At 37.6% G+C, this 19,969-nt stretch overlaps 2 protein-coding genes across 6 annotated transcripts in view; both read right to left on the reverse strand.

The window, feature by feature from the left end:
• Positions 1-9,098: 9,098 nt before the first annotated feature.
• Positions 9,099-14,134, reverse strand: cox16 (cytochrome c oxidase assembly factor COX16). The gene is made up of 4 exons (XM_079635272.1): positions 13,700-14,134; positions 13,117-13,194; positions 12,887-12,955; positions 9,099-11,652 (listed from the first exon to the last, which is right to left on the reverse strand). Exons 1-4 carry the CDS (start codon positions 13,760-13,762, stop codon positions 11,539-11,541), a joined length of 324 nt encoding a protein of 107 aa, XP_079491398.1. The 5' UTR covers positions 13,763-14,134; the 3' UTR covers positions 9,099-11,538.
• Positions 14,135-15,969: 1,835 nt separating this feature from the next.
• actn1 (actinin, alpha 1) overlaps positions 15,970-19,969 on the reverse strand; it is a 33,402-nt gene continuing 29,402 nt past the window's right edge. For 2 of the 5 annotated variants that reach the window (XM_079635226.1, XM_079635228.1), the window contains 3 exons: positions 19,788-19,868; positions 16,995-17,153; positions 15,970-16,905 (listed from right to left, as the gene is read on the reverse strand). In XM_079635226.1, coding sequence (XP_079491352.1) covers positions 16,747-16,905; positions 16,995-17,153; positions 19,788-19,868 — 399 coding nt within the window. In that variant the 3' untranslated portion in view covers positions 15,970-16,746. Of the gene's footprint in view, positions 16,906-16,994; positions 17,154-19,483; positions 19,550-19,787; positions 19,869-19,969 lie in introns of all 5 variants that reach the window. The other 3 variants (XM_079635229.1, XM_079635227.1, XM_079635225.1) reach the window with 2 other exon arrangements.

Here is a 19,969-nt window from a genome sequence, read left to right on the forward strand (position 1 = left end):
ACTGTATCAGGAGATGAAAGGTTACCTTCATGACCTCATAGCTCAGGGCTGGGTTAGGAAGTCCAACTCTTCATACTCTTCACCTGTTGTGTGCGTTAGGAAAAAGGACGGGACCCTCCGGTTGTGTATAGATTACAGAGATCTGAACCGAAAGACGCATCCTGACCGCCAGCCCATCCCTCGGGTCCAAGACATCCTGGACAGTTTAGGTGGTAATTCCTGGTTCTCCCTCTTAGATCAGGGAAAAGCGTATCACCAGGGATTTATCTCTGAAGAAAGCAGACCACTGACAGCATTTGTGACCCCCTGGGGACTCTATGAGTGGATACGCATGCCATTCGGCCTCATGAACGCTCCTGCAGCTTTTCAGCGTTGTATGGAGGAATGTTTGGAAGGGCTCCGGGATAACATCTGCATTCCTTATCTGGACGACACACTAGTTTTCAGTAAGACTTTCGACAGCCATGTGAATGATGTGCGTAAAGTTTTGCAGCGCCTCAGAGAGTATGGCATCAAACTCAAGCCAAGTAAGTGTGACCTCTGTAAGCCCCAGGTCCGTTATTTGGGAAGAATCGTGTCTGCAGAGGGCAGCAAAGTTGACCCAGCCGATTTTGAAGCAGTAAGAGCATTGAAAGAAATCAAACCAGAGACGGTGGGCCAGCTCAGGAAAATGCTTGGTTTACTCACTTACTACAGACAGTACATCAAAGACTTCTCTAGGAAGGCCAGCTGTCTGTATGACCTCCTGAAAGCAGAGAAAGTACCTGACCACCCACGGAAATCTAAAACAAAGAAAATAAGTCACGTTGTGCCCTCAAACAAGCCAATCCTGTGGAGTGACCAGCACCAACAGTCACTTGAACAGTTGATTGAATGTTTGCTTAACCCACCAGTCTTAGGTTTCCCTAATTTCACTCAGCCATTTGTTGTACACACTGATGCGTCACACCAAGGCTTGGGAGCAGTTCTCTATCAAAAGCAAGATGGGAAGCTTAGGGTCATTGCTTATGGCTCTCGAACATTAACAGCAGCTGAGAAGAACTATCACTATCACTCTGGCAAGCTAGAATTTCTAGCTCTAAAATGGGCAATCACTGATAAGTTCCGTGATTATTTATACTATGCTCCGACATTTACTGCGTACAGCGATAACAATCCGCTCAGCTACATACTGTCTACTGCAAAACTGAACGCAACCACTTCCAGGTGGGTGGCAGAATTAGCTGATTTCCACTTTACAATCAAGTACAGGCCGGGCAGAGAGAACAGTGATGCAGATGCTTTGTCAAGGATGCCACTGGATGTAGAGTCACTGATGAGAGAATGTTCTGAAGAGCTTCCACCAGACACTATTACTGCCACGATACAAGCAGTTGAGGTACAGAAAGAGTATGTTGCAACTTGGTCACTCTCAGCTGCATCTATGTCCGTATCAGTTGAAGGTGAGACAACCGCTGCATCCATCAGCTCGATTCCAAAAGGTGAGATAAGAGAAGCACAAAAATCTGATCCGGTCATCCGTCCTGTGCTCGATTTCAAACTATCTGGTTCCAAACCACCAGTTAAGGAGCAAAAAGAATCCAGTCCAAAGATAAAATGCCTATTCCGAGAATGGGACAAATTGACAATCGATAGTGATGGCATTCTGTACAGAATCACTACAGCCCGCAAGCAGTTAGTTCTACCAGAGCAGTACAAAGGTAAAGTGATGAAAGAGTTACACGATAACATGGGCCACCAAGGTACTGACCGCACTGTATCACTAGTCCGTGACCGCTTCTTCTGGCCATATATGCAATCTGACATTGAGCACTATGTGACTAAAACTTGTAGCTGTGTCAAACAGAAAAAGCCAAGCCATGAAATAAGAGCTCCTCTGACAAACATTGTGACAACACAGCCATTTGAACTGGTATGCATAGACTTCCTCCATCTTGACAGATGCAAAGGCGGATATGAGTACATCCTCGTTATTGTTGATCATTTTACACGTTTCACGCAAACCTATGCCACCACGTCAAAGTCAGGAAAAACTGCTGCAAATCTCATCTTCAATGACTTTGCCCTGAAGTTTGGGTTCCCTGTCCGCATCCACCATGACCAAGGGGGAGAATTCGAAAATCAGTTGTTCCATCAGCTAAAGAAACTCAGTGGCATGGCGGGGTCCAGAACAACACCCTATCACCCAATGGGTAATGGTCAAGTGGAACGTATGAACAGAACCTTGTTGCAAATGTTAAAGACACTAACTGAGAGACAAAAGTCAAATTGGAAAGAGTCTCTGCACAAACTAGTTTATGCATATAACTGCACCCGTTGCGAAGTGACTGGCTATTCACCCTTTTATCTTCTGTTTGGGAGATCACCCAGGCTTCCAGTTGATATGCTCTTTGGATTGTGCACAGAGGCAGGTGTCAGTAACCAGCGAGACTACGTGGAGAAATGGAAACAAGGGATGGAGGAAGCATACGCCATTGCAAATGAAAATGCTCAGAAAAGTGCTGAAAGAAGTAAGAAGTACTATGACACCAAAGTTAGGAGTGCAGTGCTACAGCCTGGCGAGCGAGTTCTGATTAAAAACCTTACACCAAGAGGAGGACCCGGTAAACTTTGTAGTGCCTAATTTACGGGTAAAAAGTGTTGATCTGTGATCGCCAAAGTGATCTTAATCTATGCGCCCGTGATTGATTGCTTTTGTCTTCCAACCCTTTTCTCCGGGGAAATCGCGGTCTTTTCCTCATAACACTAAAGTTTTCAGTAGCCGCGTTTCCATTACCCTTCAAATTGCGCAAATTGAAATTGCGAATTGAAAATACGCTCAATGGAAACACGTCAATTTCGCAAAAACTCTCGTTTATCGCAAAAAAGTTTTTACGCTGGCATGGGGAGGTTTTTCAGCCAATTCGAAAAAGGAGTATTTCGCAAAACTGCAATGGAAACAGTTTTTGCGCATTTACAGTCACCTGACTGAGAAGACGCGGTGTGTTTGGGGTCCGTGTACGCAAATAATAATAATTATCATTATTATAACATTTACTAGGCTACATATTTAGATGAGGCTTTTATCCAAAAAAGGAACAAAGCAATTCGTCAAATGTCATTCATAATACGGGTTAGACAATAATAATACAGAGCTGAGATTATCACAAATAAACACAATATTTTGACGCATATCTAAGGGTATGTGTGGAGTGTGGAGCGCGCACTACATGGCACGGAGGCGCGGGCGTGAACACTTGCATTTTCCTATTAACAGTGAAACAACTTAATATAGCCTACTCTATAATTTCTGGTCATACAGAAAATAATAATACATTATTTGTAACTAGTTTTATTTGTGTAAACAATAACAAGAAAATGTTGTGCTTTTGTAAAATAAAATAAAACAATCAGGCGCGTTTTCATGATCTCCCTGAACTGGAGCGCGAGAACTGAAACAAATAGCCTATGTAGCTAAAGCTTGAAATGTCCACTTTAAAACGAACAAATTCGAATCGAAAGCTATACATTTTGTTCTGATTAAGTAATCCGTATGAAAGGTGCATTTCTCTCTAAAAGCGCATCTGCTTACAGCGGAGATGTTTTTAGCCGAGTTAGAAAACAATAGTTTAATAATATTAATGGCTCTTCTTATTCAGCACTGCGGGAAAATGTCAATTCCAGGTTCTAATTTGGCCTTAGAAAACCAGTAAAATCAACATGTTTTCCATATTAATTTGTGAATATTTTACATGTTTAATAAAGGGGAAAAAAGTCATTAAACAAACATCTGAAAATTCGTCGATATTTACTTTTTTGCGCAGCAGTTGGTGTAGCCAGTTCAAATTAAAATTGTGGTGTTCAACTTTGCGTTTTAAAAAGACAACCGTTTATTTTTCGTTTTTCAATTACGGGTTTAAAAAGGAAAAAACGAATGGACACAAAAGCAGCCTACATGGATCGTTTGGAATAGGAGACAGAGTTCTTTATTAAATTCATAAAATAAAGAATAATTAACCTATAGGAATACTGGATTCTAAACTTCAAAGAAATGCCACAATCAAAACCTCAGCGCAGAAATGAGGGTGAAACACCCAGAAACTCCTTATATTTCGTTTGGAATATAAGGGTCTTTCCCATTAATGCTTGGATAACACGTACGTCTCCTTCCATTAATAATAATAATGTCTAATGCGGTGGCTGTGAAATTATATAAACCAACGTCCGCTGCCGTGATTTTTGGAATGACTTATCGCGAGAGAAAAAAGGACGTTTTAGTCGCATAACATCGGTTAATGGAAACGCCGTCATTTCGCAATAGTTTTTTATCGATATTTAGATAATAGCGCAAAACATTTGCGCAAATCTGTAATGGAAACGCGGCTAGTGAGGAAACCTAACCGTATCACTCTCGTGATTATTTCTCCCCTTTTTCAGGTACGTTATTGGTATAAAAGTAAATGTAATAAGGTGTTAACATGTCAAGAGTGTTGAAGGTGTGTTTTAGTAACATTTTGAGTAAGTTAGAGTTAAGTTTGCAGAGTGTGATATGTGCGTGTGTGAGCGGAGCCCCCGCTCGGATACAGAGAAAAATAGCTTCATACCGAGGGTAGCCGCCATTTTATGTCAATTGTGAATGAACAGATACGCAGTTAATAATCTATTTTGCTGTGTTATTTGTATAATGTGTTTTAAGCACTTTATTGACATTTTTGGTAAATGTAGTTATGTTTTACTGAGCTAAAGCTACTTTGTGCTTGATTGACAGCTAAAGTTATATTGACAAAATGAGTATATATACATATATGTTCCAGTGAATGCTAGAGTATGCTTTTGTCACTTGAATAAGCCATATACCCTACAAAACTACTATTTGCTGTAGATCTGTTGATCTGTCAAATGTATTATTGTAAAAGATGTGGATCTGTTGATTTGTAAAATGTATTATTGTTGCAAACAGATAACACTAAAGTTTTCAGTGAGGAAACCTAACCGTATCACTCTCGTGATTATTTCTCCCCCTTTTCAGGGGTGTAACAGATTCGCAAACCGCTTGCTCTTGAGTTTTACATTGTGTAGGTCTCCTCCTGCTAATTGGCTAACTCACATTCTTACTGTCTTACTGAAATACTTCTGCTAATCAGCTGTGGGCCACTATTACATAAAACTGTGTCTATTAATGCAGATTGTCTGTCATTCTCACTACTTTGGGGAAAGATTAAGCATGGAGCAAGATTTGTTTTACCCATGTGTATTACATCAGTCATTCACGCTAGAGCTCGGCTAACGTAGTCTCCACGTGTTCACCGCAATATATTAGAAACATACTCGGTAAAAAATAGATCAGTACAAGTAAAATAATCTGTTGATTGACATGCACTTGTTAATGCTGATGGTGAGGAATTGCAACATCTCATAATGTACCTCAAACTGAGTAGCGTAACGTCCTGCTCGAGTCGTCCTTGCGAGGTTCGGGTTGAATAATTCGTTCTTCTAGTGTTTCATCATCGGACTCGCGCTCGCAAAGCCTCAGGACATGCTGTTGTTATGGCAATGGGAGTTTTTGTTTTCGACGTGTACGCTGTAAACCGATCACAACAAACTGAGCTGTCTGGCCAATCAGAGCGGAGTAGCTCGCGGAAAGGAGGGATTTAGAGAGATTGATTCATTTGGCAAGTCGTTTGAGAATCATTGAAAATCTGATGATATGCAAATGTAGTGTTAAATTTTTTTTTGAAAACACCGCGCGCTGGTGACGCCTGCTGGTCAAACGATATAAAATTACTTGTCAAATAAATTAAACATAATGAAACATTAATTTGAGTTGAAATTGTTTTATTAGCATCTAAAGATTGAAGTGATGCATTATGCATATCTAAATTCGCGCCTTCGGTATCTTAGAAATAAAAGATAACAAAAAAAGATGCCGCAGCCGCAGCCCGCGGCCAATGAGCCGCCGGCCGGCGGGGGCTGGCTCATATATCATAATACACTGGCTGCTTTTGGCTGCGGCATCTGTTTTTGTTTCTTTTCTTCTAAGATAAAAAGAAACTCAACCTCCACGGACAGTTTTTAATGTTTTATCATACAAGTTCTATTCAAGATTTTGTATAAGTATAATTTTCGGGACAATTAGGGCCGGATTCGGGATTCGGGACAACAGCTCAGATTTCGGGACTGTCCCGAATTTTTCGGGACATCTGGTCACCCTAAAATACCCACTATAACAACTCTCTAAATGGCGATTTTAATGGACTTGCAAATGCTAACAGACACGCTGCTGTGAGCATGTTCGATATGTTGTTGCATGAATAGACAAATCACGTATCAGATCTAGGCAGGTGGAGTTGGGGGAGCTGGATTTCAGAGGAACTCAGAATGATCGCACTGCAGCAAACACTGAACAAGACTAAATGTTGATTGCTTGATTGCATGTAAAGAACCTATCAGCCTGCATCATTGACTGCCATAGTATTTTACGGCTAACTGTTTGGTTACCAGCATTCTTCAAAATATCTTCTTTTTAATTTCAATTTCAATTTAAGGGTAAATCAATGATGACTGACTTTTCATTTTTGGCTGAACTAAACATTCAGGCTAATGTTATTTAACATGCATTGGTAAGTACCATGCACGGAGTTAACAAATTCAAGACTTGCTACTATAATGCCGTTGTTGTGAATTGGACACAAACTGTTTAAATAAATAAAAAAAGTGATACTTTGTTCTGTTATTCATAAGGTAAACATGACTATTTATGTTGTGGCAACTTATGACTTTAAAGTAATCTTTTGAGTTGCGTGGACTTCAGTCCCTGTTCGTGGAGTTTCCTCAAAAAAGAGCTTGCGATAAGTGGCCTTATTTTTTCAAGTTGACCCAACTTTTCTTTTTTTTCTTTTTTTACAGTGTAGAATTTCATGACTGAATCATAGATATAATTTTTTAGAGATAGAAATCTTTACTGTCACTTTTGATCAAGTAGATACATTTATTCAGCAAGGATACATTAAGTTTCGGCTTCAGGAATGTAAATCTAGTTTGAATGTAAATCAATGTTAATTTAGTACAGCTGTATATACTATATTAGAACAGGAACCTTAAGCCCTATTAAAAGAGAAGAGAGCACTTACGTTTTCTCTTTGATGAGGTTCTGCAGGTGAGATCTGATGGTTTTGTGGCCAACAGAGTCACATTTACAGCTTACAACTCGAGTCTGGTGGTCACACCATCTTCCACCAGTCATTGTGCGTAGCCGCTGGATTGACTTCCTGTGGGAATTGATTCATTTGTGACACCATCATCCAGGTCACAAAGCTCCTACTCACCTTTGACATTAGGATTGGTCCAATTTTGAAGGACACTGGAAGGAGAAGAGTTTTGCATGGGCAAAAACAGTTTTTATTTGAAGTGAAAAAACATCTTTGAGTGAAGCTTGACAATGCCTAAGCCAGATTTCTCCTAACACTGTTAAAGATTTAATCTGCAAAACTATAGAAGCACACACACAAAAACCTGCTAGGCAACATCATACATTTAAACATTACGGCCCCATTTTGAATTTTCCCTGTGAAAGTGAAATTAATTAGGATGAAATGTTATCTCTGCTGCAATGAAGAATAAAATATAAAGATGCTTAACATCAACAAGTCTATAGCTCTGTGGTGAAGGTCTGACTGGAGTTCAAGAGGTCTCATTTAAATGCAAGTGCCAGCCTTAGTGGAGGAGTCAGATAAATTGCTCAGTGTTTCAGTGAGAAGTGGCGTCCTCACACTGCAGTAAAGGACGCTTGTCCACATAAATCTGTTAGAGGGTTGTTAATCTAATGGTTAAGGATCTGGGCGGAAGAGGTTACCGGTTCAAGTCGCCACTACATGTCAGGTTGAGGCGACTGAGGAGGTGTTAAGAACACAGTCCAGCTCTGTCACGTGGATTTTTGAGCACGGATTCTATAACATTTAGCATACTTTTTTATCCATAGCAACACAGTGTACAGTATAGGCAAAAACAGGGTTAAAAAAAAAAGGAATCCACTAAAATACAAACAAGGTTAAAAGTAGTTGTTGCTTTTTCCTATTTGCTTTCCATTATTTCTGGAGTTGCTAGAAATTACTAGCCTGGGTAAGAAATTAGGGTAAGAAATTACACTAATCTTTAGTCAAATATCAGCCGCTCCTCTAACCTTCCACTAAGCATGTTACTTCTAAATATAAATAGAATATACAGTAAATATACTATATAGTATACACACACACACACTGTTCAAAAGTTTGGGGTCAAAAAGATTTTTTTTTCTTAAGAAATGAATACTAAGGACAGAACTTGCTACTGCCAATAGATACATAACACGCTGCTGTGAGCAAGTAAGACATGTTGCTGCTGTACAATATAGTGTACATGAATGACCCATAGCAGATCTATACAGGTGGAGCTGGGGAAGGTGGAGGGCACTGGTGAAGGTGGCACGCACACTGCACATGCTGACCAAATATTTGAAGGTCGAGCAGCGAGCTCATTGGCTACTGATACAGCAGGAACCAATCAGCTGCGCCCTATAGAGAATGATGTGATTGCAAAAAGATTAATTTAAGGACCCATCAGCCGGTGCCATCTAGAGTTGTGTGACAGAACTTTGTATTTATAATTTTCTATTCCATAAATTCTGTTCTTTCGAACTTTCAGTTCATCAACGAATCTTGAAATATTAAGCAGCAAAACTGTTTTCAACATGAATAACAATAAGAAATGTTTCTTGAGCATCAAATCAGCATATTGGTATGATTTCTGAAGAATAATCTGATGCTGAAGACTGGAGTAATAATGCTGAAAATTCAGCTTTAGGGAAGACATTGCATTTACAAAAATATTCAAATAGAAATGGGTTGTTTATTTATTTATTTTTAAATCATATAAATGGATCCTTGGTGAGAACAAGATATTTATTATAAAATATATATATATTTAATTCTTACAGACCCCAAACTTTTGAGAGGTAGACATAGTATATGTTAGTATTAATATAAAATGTATAAAATATAAATATACAAAATAAATAAATAGAGAAAGAGCACTAACCACATCTTCAAGTACCTTATTCAAAGACCAAATCATAGCAAATACTTGGTTACTGTGCAAAACACAGGTCAAATTTTATTACTATATAAATATCACAAATCAATTAACTAATTAATGATAGGCTAATAAACAAAAAATAATGACACATTAAAGATGTTAAACAGTTTCAGCCAGCATCAAATGAATGTCCTGTAAATAATTCACTGCAATACATTCACTTCTTTGCTACAGCAACACTTGTCATGACAAATTAATTAGTCACTTTTTGTGCTCCTCACCTGACCAGCCAAAACATCTCAAAAGCTTATTGAAACATACTAGAGCCTTTCCCCGTCAACACTGTTTTGACTTGGACTGGACACATGAGCGGCTTTAATGCCCCCCGAGGATATCTGGACTCCTGAAGTCAGATTTGTTGACGTGTTCCCTTCGGCCCCTGAGGATTATTCCCACTTGAGCAATTAAAGTGACGGAGCACATGATATGACAGTGCTGGAATTTCCAGCAGGAGAGTGACGAGGGAAAGGAAGGAAAGTCAGCAGGGGCTTGTTAAAATGTGCCTCGGAACAAAGCTTCACATCACACAGATGAGTCAGTGCTGGCGTTAACATTAGCCTGAGAGCAGCAGCCTGTGCCCGGATCCTGTCGGAAATACATGTGCACTCCAGGACTGAATCAAGACCGTGTGCTGCTTCACAGTTGGACGCAATGTATCCCCAAAGATTAGACCTTTTAAATCACACAACCATAGGTGTAGGCATTGATTAAAGCAGCAGGAGGTGATATGTTTCCGCTTTCGCAGGCTCTGTAGCATCTCACTGATGCGTTTACGCCATACAGATGACGAACAGGTGAAGGACAACGCTGAGTAGCATACAAAGCACAACAGCCACAAAGAAAGATACAGTAAACCAATAGGATAAATCACCATCAATTATAATATAAATCGCAAACACGGCTCAACAATAAGGATGTGTCTTGGGCCAGTGTGAGAGATTTTTGGGCCAGTTGACCGAACAGTGGTCGACACGACCTTTCAGTCTAGTTCTTTAATGCCACTGAAATCTTCCAATCGTTGATCCTGTACGTCCATTTTTATGCCTTGAAATTTTGGTTTTCTGAGATGTATTGTGCAAATTCTGCTTTTGTGACACAAAGATAATAATATTTAGCTGGCTAGCATAAATAGGTTTTGTCAAAATTGCAAAGAATGACTTGATACAATGTGATAAACTGCATAATACATTAGTTAAAATCCATCTTGTTGCATATTTTCTTTTCACAAAGAAATATTTTTATAAAAATAATTAGGTAACAAGTTTCACTTGTTAACATTAGATAAGTTAACATGAACCAACAATGAAAAATACTTCTAAAGCATTTATTAATCTCAGTTAATGTTAAATTCAACATTTACAAATGCTTTACTAAAATCAAAAGTGCTTGTCTTTGTTCCCACCATCATCACCTGTTTTATACCGAGTTTGATGGCCTGTGTATTTTAGCCCTTCAGTTCTTTCTGTGGTTACATACTGTTTATCCTTCTGTTGTAAAATCATTATTTAATGGACCTAAGCTAACATGGACTAACAATGAACTAAAAATGTTTTTTTAACTATCATTAGTAAGAAATGTATTGCTCATTTAAGTTCATGTGAGTTAATATATAAAATCATGTTAACTAATGGGTTAAATTATTATAAAGTGTTTCCAGTCATTTTTGTAAAGAAAATGTAATAAATGATATTGAAAATATAAAAACGCAATTCTAAAACCATTTGAAGTTCACATTCACTAAAATATAAAAATGCATTGCTAAAAGTTATTTACAAATTGCTTAATCTTTTGGAGGTGGGATTCACATTTTTTGGGGGGAAATCCTTACTGTTGAACCCTTAAAATATCTATAAAATTTTTAAAGCTACCGAGAATATAAACATACCGGTATATATAAATTCGTCTGTGCGAGACTGTTGCTAACTTTCCTTAATTCTGGACAGTATTTACGTACCGCAAGTTTTCAAATCACGATAATCAAATACTATTTTAAAGTACAGAGGGTCATTCATGCCTACTGCCATTAGACTGTACACCATTCATCCAGCACTGATTCTGTTTGCACCATTGAAAGAACATGGGAATATATCATCACTCAAACGCACTAATGGGTCTTGAGTTATGTATTACTGTGAATGTGAACTGACAAGGTAACACACAAGGCATAAGAGATAGTTACAGTCTGCCTGATACCATAAATAAGACTGTACAGAGAACATACTATACACATATCCAGCCACATATTCATAAAAGAGCATTAGAAAAGTATTTTTCCAAAAAAGTGGAATCCAAATTGGTAGTTTCAGCTCTAGGTATACAATAACATAATAGTGCTGATATATTATGCAGTGACAACCAAGGTATAGACTGCACTGGTTTTATAAGTGTCTTACATCTTTGGGCCAGTAGGGGGAGTTTAAACTGTCAGTTCTATGTGCCTTTATTGAGCCGTGATCGCTGCTGGTCCTGGCTCTCCCTGGAATCCTCCCAGGGACGAGGGCCACGAATGTTCTGCCATCCACCCAAGTCCAGATCTTTCACTTTCTGCAGCAACAAAATAGATTGGCGATTGGATTAAAAAAATGTTTTTACAATAGCCAATGTTTTAGCCACAAATAAAATGCACAAATCACTCTAAATATCAATCAGAAGTCAGGAATAAATGCATAGAAAATGCATTAAACTTATTAAACTTATAAAGTCTTGCTCAATTGGCCTGATTGCTACAGTTCAAGAAAAAAATATTTTTAAAATGTTTTTAAAAGCCTATTATGCTCACCAAGGATGCATTTATTTGATGAAAAGTACAGTAAAAACACATTTTAAAATAACTAAATCATTTTAAAATGTAATTTATTGTGATGCCAATTGTGAATTTTCAGCATCACTACTCAAGTCTTCAGTGTCACATGATCCTTCAGGAATCAGTCTAATGCTTATATAGACTGCTTATATAATATGCAGTATAAATGTCTTAACAGTCACTTTTGATCAGTTTAATCATTGCTGAATAAAATCTTCATGATCCAAAACTTGTGATCTGTATTGCATTTAGTTACTAAAGATGAGCACAATCAGCTGAAGCAGAGCGTTTGTTTGTTATAAATGATTCATGGTGGGTCAATGTGAAATCTAATATAAAATACTGAGGATGACACCTATTTATCATCTAATGAACAGCCGTGGAGTTGCTTATAATAACTCATCTTCCTTGGTTCCACTTGAGGGCGCTCCTCTACTACTTGCCTGGTAGCCGAAGGTCACATTTGATGGCATTGTAAACTTCTTAAAATGGCTCAAAAGCAAAAAATAAAAGTTTGAAAGGCAGAGAATCACCACTGCAGTGTAATGAAAGTGTGTTTTTGCAGTGCTGTGGACAGCCTCAAACACCCACAGCCTGAAATGGAGAGAATAAATGAACCAAGTGCCATCTAGTGCACTTAGTTGGGACTAAACAGCTAACTAGACACTTTCCGTCTAAAAAAAAAACGTTTAGCACACTAATTACCGGGTCAGTGAGTTTCACTGGAGCAACCTAGTGTTACGTGTCCTGCTTGACAAACTGCACAACAAAATTGTGATTACAATTCCTGAGTCAGCCTGCGTCAGATCCAAACCTGCACCCATTGCATTTAACAAGCCAGATGTTTAACAATTATGTTACCACAAACTCACTACCGAATAAACATAACATCCATGCTGCAGGCAGCAAAACAGCAGATGGCTCTTCAAAACATTATAGCACTATAAAACAGTGTACGAACACAGATCTCAATACCTCATACTCTTCCTCAAGGATGACAGACTGTTTTTGAGTGTTCACCCGGGCTTCCAGTGCCGGGTCCAGCTAGAACAAACATGCAACAAAATAAAATAATAAAAACATGAAAGAAGTATAATAACATGTCAAGAGTTTGCATTGAACAGCAGAAATCAATTTTGTCCGTTTTGGCAAGATGGACAGATTGTATTTAGATGCTATATTTTAGTCTGTTAGGTTTCACATACCTTCTTTTTGATCTTCTGCGCATCATACCTAATCTGAGTGAATTCTCTCAATCCAAACGACCCTCCCACGACCAGAAGCTTCAGAAAATAAACATTCAAATTAGTGCCAGTCTACCTCATTATGTATAAAGGCAGAAACTATATCCTGTAAATATAAACTAGAACTTATATATATTGCACATTGAAAAACTCCATTATTTGTTATTGTTTTAGGCGTTAATTAATTGATTTACATACATGTTTTCTTTTTACTACTAAATAAAACCTCACAGTGTACTCTTATAAAAACCGATAATTAAATAAAATGTTAAGAAAAGAAAATAACCTTCATCAAATATTACTAATATTGGACAAAAAATGAATTACATCACACTAAATATGACCTTTGCTTTGACGGTCAATTAATCAACCTCTACATTACTACTACTCCCATTATTATTATTATTGTAAGTATTATTTAAACCACGATCTCAGTCTAATAATTACTAAAGTTTAGGTCACATACAAATATTTAAAACATAACTATAAAGACTTGATGATAATAGCTCATCCAGCATACACGAAGCTACATTAAAACGCTCACCAGCATCGGGATCCCATATTTCACGGTTCTGTTCTTTTGCAGTTTACGAACTTGATTCCACATGGTTATGTGTTCATGTACGTCATTTCACAAATTCATATGATTCAGAATAAAGTCAGTAGGATATAAATCAACATGGCTTCACAGGGCGCCGCCATGTAAACCCACAATCCTCGCAGCGGTGTCGTACAGCCCCATTCCCCGTCCGTATAGAACTAAGAAAGGAGTAATGGGTTCCACTTTACAGTTGAAAGCACCTTATCAGGTTTAGTAGGTTTAATTATAAATTAACGTGATACATATCTTTATTGGAGAAACTCTAACTGATCACTTTAATTAGATCTTTCATTTAATTATTCTTTGTCATGAAAATCAACATTTCTAAATAAAATTAGCAAAAATCTTAAAGGGATAGTTCACTTTAAAATTAAAATTCTGTCATCATTTACTCACCCTCAAGTTGTTTCAAACCTGTATTAATTTATTTCTCCTGCTGAACACAAAGAAAGATATTTTGAAGAATGTCAGTAACCAAACAGTAGTCTGTACCCATTGACTTCCATAGTAGGGGAAAAAAATACTATGGAAGTCAATGGGTACAGACTACTGTTTGGTTACTGACATTCTTCAAAATATCTTTCTTTGTGTTCAGCAGAAGAAATAAATTAATACAGGTTTGAAACAACTTGAGGGTGAGTAAATGATGACAGAATTTTAATTTTAAAGTGAACTATCCCTTTAATGCCAGAACTAGACATAATGAAACTTATGAAATCAGAATAAGAGTTTGTGGTTTTTAGTCCATGTATATAGCTTTTAGGCCATCTGTAGGCCTATGCTGATGTTCTCTCTAGATTGGATTGGATGCTCCAAGCCAAATCTGATTTATAATGCTGCCTGAATCATAATCTGACTGAGCCTGGTTTCTCCCAAGGTTTTTTTCTCCATTCTATCACCTGATGGAGTTTTGGTTCCTTGCCACTGTCACCTTTGTTGCCATTGGGTTTTGGCTTGCTTAGTTGGGGACATTTAATTTAATATTCAACAATACTATATCTGCCTGCATTGACACCATTATATGAGAACTGAACATCGTCCAGATGACATCACGGTTTTCTATAAATTAATTTATGAATGTATTGGACTGTGACGCTATTTTCTTCTGGAAAAAAACTTTGTTGCATTATTTTCTTGTCTCTGTAAAGCTGCTAAATAATCTGTAGGTCTATTGTAAAAAGCGCTATAAATAAATGTGACTTGACTTGTAGGCTACTTGACGAAAGTGCACTTTTAGTATGAGGCCATGTAGCTTAAAAGCAGTCAGATTCTAAGCAGTTTAATGAATAAATAATATTTTCATTGTCTTATAATTTAATTTTAAAATAAAAACTAAATTATTTTCATGGATTTTGTTAGTGTCACAGGTCAAAAAAACACACGGGTGGAAGGACAACACCAACATCCCCAGCTTAAATTAGTTTTTTCTTTAGAACGTTTTGCTAACATTCCTATTCAGTTATGAAAACATTATTTCTTAAATGTTCTCAGAATGTCTAGTTATTTTAATGTCTTAAAAACGTTAAAGAAAGCAAAAACGGTTTCCTATATTTTCCAATTTTGCAAGTATTATGGGGGGGGGAAAAAATTATCTGAACCATTTGAAAAAAACTTGTTAGTAACGTTTAAAAAAACTGAAATGTTACAGAAAAAAATTCTATGAATAATGTAAATAATACGTTTCTGCTGATATTTTGAAAGACCAAATGACTGACGTTACGGGAAGAACATTTGTTTGTAACTTTGAGAGAACCTTGCCAAAACTTTAGGGAAGTTCTGAGAAACTTACTAAGAGGGCACCTTTTTTTAAATGAATGTACTTTATAAATAATTTAATCAAATTATGTACATAATCTGAAAGTATAGGAATTTGGTCCTTATATATATATGTATGTTCTGCCACTAATTCCTGTTTAAATAGGAAATGTCACAGGAAGAAAACTGTGTTCGTCAAGCAGTATAATGGGTTCTCCACAGCAAATTGAATTACTGATGAGTTGCGTAAGCATGCTAATGAATAAATTAATTTGTCAAAATGACAAATTTTGAAAACATTATGCCCAATTGTCGCCTTTCCTTATTACATTAAAACAAAGCATCATCTCAAGTTCATAGAACACATTTCTCCTTGATACAAGCAGTTAAAAAACACAAACACACAATTGTGGTTGTTTCTTTATTTAAATTTTCATAATTTTTTTTGGATTTTTTTTAATAAGGTGAAGAAAAATACCTTTTTCGTTCTGTATAATAAAATATGTTAACTTTATTCCTTTATGAAGAGGGGAAAAAAACTAAATAAGAAGTAAAAATACAGAAAACATTCCTCTGGGGTTCAATGTTGCGCATGAAAGCAGAAAGGCAAAGATCTGTTTATGAAATCTGACTCACCGTCACAAGAGAACGATCGAAAAGCATTCTCATCAACAAGCATTTACTGCATGTAAAAAAGTGTACCAATCTGAACACGATCACATGGGTCATAGGTCACAACGATAACATGATGCTGCCTACCATGTGTTATTGTGTGTATATTTTTAAGTTTGTTGCATATTGTTCGTTTACATGGAGAGAAGAGTATTTCCTTTTCTCTCCTTCAATGCGACACACTCAATTACGACTTCAGTGAGAAGCAGGATCTTGCATGTGTAGACGCCATTAAGCTTTATCTACGTGACACACGATTCCCAAGACAGGCAAGACGGACTTCATGAACACGGCTGGAAAAAGAGCAGGAAGTCGTATATGACACACAGAAAGGCCTGGGCTGATAGGAGGATACAAAAATGACCGAACATCATTGTGTGGTGCTGATGGAAGCTGCTCTGATTGGCTGATCTGGGACCAGTTCTGCATGTTGGTGCTAGATCAGCACTGAAGAGCCACTTTTACTCTCATGGAGTGCAAGCTATGTGTGTGTTTATGAATATGCGTATTTGTGTGTATTTGTATCAGAAGGCAGGTTGACCCCACATCCGGGGGGTCACGGTTCAGAGGTCACTCTCCCCATAGAGGGCGGTGGAGAAGGACATGTAGTCGAGAGCTCCCGGGACGGTGTCAGGGCCGGAGTAAGGCGTCATGCGGGCGATGCAGTACTCAGCCTGGTCAGGGGGGAGCTCGCGCCTCAGCTCGTCCGCCAAGATATAGTTCTGCACCAGAGAAGAGTTATTCACTAGGTTATTAATTTAAACATTTTAAAACAGGAAAATGTCTTTTGGATGCTGTACAGTATATGTACCTTGTCTCCAGCAAGGACTTTAAATGATGCCATGACCTGATCAGCGGTGTCCGTGTCGGCCGTCTCGCGAGACATAAAGTCAATGAAGGCCTGGAATGTGACCAATCCCAGTCTGTTAGGATCCACAATGCTCATGATGCGGGAAAACTCCGCCTCTCCCTACAGAACAGAGAAATTCTTCTTAAAAATCACTATGAAAACAATATGAAGGGTTGTTCCTCACTGGGTTAGCATAGCTGATGCTACTTGTTGTTTTTTTTTACCAGGAATCAAGTAACTCTTTCTCAATAACTCTACCAGATTAGATATTATAACAGTCTGTGGGGATTATAATTTACAGTAGTTAACATTTAAAGTGGATTAAAACCTTAAAAAAGTTATACATGAATTTTGAACAATATCCGTTCTTGTCTTAGGACAACTTTGATTAACCACTTGTTGAAAAGGGGGGGAAAGAGAAAAAAATGATATAAAATAAATTGTTGAAGTACTAAAATAGCTAAAACTACAATTGAAAAAAATTATTAAAACCATGTAAAAAAAAAAAACTTATACAAATGACAAAAGCACATAAAATTACAAAAACTAAAAACTACAATCAAGATATACAAATAAAAGATAATTTAAAATATTAATAAATACTATAATAATATATAAATACAGAAATAACACTGAACCACATAGATGGAACTAACCAAGAGTTCAGGAAATCTTAACTTAACCACTTAGTAGCCTTACCAGATAATGCATGCAGTTTATTACCATAGTATCCTATCCACCATAGTATCCACCTTATTTGTCAATGTCTAAGTAAGCTACTTCCTGTGAAAACTGTAAACCGTTTAACTATTAGTGTTACAAACCAGTGTGTTTATGAGTATAATATATAAAGGGGTCCTGACATGGACTTTTTCTTATTATATTAATATGTTCCTTGAGGTTCACTTATAATGTTAATAAAGTTTTTAGCAAAAAAAACAACAACAACAAAAAACATTCCGACCCTCTGTCTGTAATGATCCGGCTCCTTTAATGCTTGTCAGTAAACAGTCACTTATGATTGGCTGCTCCATCTTTCAACAAAAGTTATTTGCCAACTCCCCATTACACTGTGCCCCGATTACAAAACAAAATGCTCGAAACAAACATATACTCCTTCAAAGTGATTCAGGACACCATTCAAATAAACCATCCACTTGTTCCTGAAGCTGGGATCCTTGAAGTCTGTACAGAGATAAAAATGAGCGGTTTAAACTGGACGCGTCAAATTGAATGTTATTTCACTCTTCCATTTGTCCTGTTGTCGAAAGACTCAAGCGCGTGAGTTTGTCAGAAACTGAACACGCTGTTCTATTTGCTTTTCTTGAGAGGCATGAGACCATGCCAAAGGAATAGACTCCAGGAGAATTCAACAGCATCCCAGATGAGAAGAGTTGTTCCGGAACTATGACTGACCCGTACCAAAGTTTTCTTACGAATACAGGACAAAGCGTGTCAAATATAATGTCTTTAAATGACCCCACTTGCCTAAAGAACAGAATACCCAGCTCAGATGCTGCCAGAATTATCTGCACTGTTAACCTCTAACTGTAATTCCCCTACAAGCAACTGAATGCTAGTGGGCCTGGCCCATGATGCGATAATGTAAAACTATTCATCGAGATCTTGCTCTGGAGGCAGGCATATGCAAATGCATCTGCCCTTGTGACGTAACATGTCACCCAATATCAAAACAAGCTGTTTTTGGAGCTTGATTAAGTAAATGCTTTGTTTATAATGAGGAGGATTTTAAGCTATGAAAATTGCAGGATGTTTTAATGGTACAAAAACCTCTTAGATGTCAAAAGATCAATGCAAATTTGATTTCTCATGTCATGACCCCTTTAAAATAATAAGATAACCTATATCAGTTTGCAAAAAGCTGTTTTTGCACATTCAAGTTACAAATGGCCGCACCTACTCTTATGTTAAAAATAAGATGGATACCCCATGTAGATAAATCTTTATTTTTCCAGGTTTATACCATGTAGTAGATTATAAATCTCTGTTTTACCACATATATCTTCAATTTATAATGAGTTATATTCCATAGGGATTGAATGAGGCTACAATCCATGGACTTTTTTACTAGTTCATGCTACTTTTTCCAGTAATACCCAAGTAACTTTCTCAAATAATAACCCACATAGACAGCTTCTACTTTCCAAGAGTTCAGGAAATTCAAATGATAAGTCTGCATTAACTGAGAACACATGGAGATTATAACTGCTTTACCACATTATACCCCATGCTGAACATAAATCTATCATTTTAAATCATTAGATTTCTAAATCTGTTTTACCAGATTAATCCAGAGGGATTGTAACTATCAATTTATCTATATTACAAAACATTCAGATTACATGATTAACCAGTTCATTATCCACGGGGACCTAAACTCTCAGTTTAACCTGATCACAACCCATGGAGATTTGAACTCTCTGCTTTACCATATTATAACCCATGGAGATGAGGCAGGCTCTGAAGTCTTCTGCATCCATCATGCCTGTTCTCTTCTACAGGAACCCACGAGGGACAAACAGAACCAGGTAGTAGTGGAGAGAAAGATGAAGAGCGAAAGAGGATGGGAGGAGTATAAGTGAAGGGAGTCATTTTAGAGGAAGGGTTGAGAGAAAATTGGAAAAAATAAGACCGAGAGCGAAAAAAAGAAGAGAGTAGAAAGGGGAAAAAAACAAAAACAAAAAGAGTGTGGTTAATGGCAGAACTCCCTGGCTGGTGTCGGTGTGTGTGTACCTGTGCGTCGTTCCCGATATCGAAGCCCAGACTGATAAGGCAGGCTTTGAACTCCTCAGCGCCCAGTGCGCCCGAGTGGTCCTGGTTGTCAGAGCCGTGGGCAGGGTCAGAGGTCAGCAGCGTGGACATGCAGCACACACATGGGAGGGGTGGGGGAATGTCATGCAGACATGTGGAGGGGT

This window comes from Phoxinus phoxinus, assembly GCF_949152265.1.
Source record: "Phoxinus phoxinus genome assembly, chromosome: 14".
NCBI lineage: Eukaryota > Metazoa > Chordata > Actinopteri > Cypriniformes > Leuciscidae > Phoxinus > Phoxinus phoxinus.

Excerpts from the sequence above, each read along its gene's own strand:
- cox16 (XM_079635272.1), bottom strand. The coding sequence starts at position 13,762 with ATGTGGAATCAAGTTCGTAAACTGCAAAAGAACAGAACCGTGAAATAT. Across the intron at positions 13,195-13,699 it reads AATATGGGATCCCGATGCTG|CTTCTGGTCGTGGGAGGGTC; the intron begins GTGAGCGTTTTA and ends TATTTTCTGAAG. Across the intron at positions 12,956-13,116 it reads CGCAGAAGATCAAAAAGAAG|CTGGACCCGGCACTGGAAGC; the intron begins GTATGTGAAACC and ends TGTTTGTTCTAG.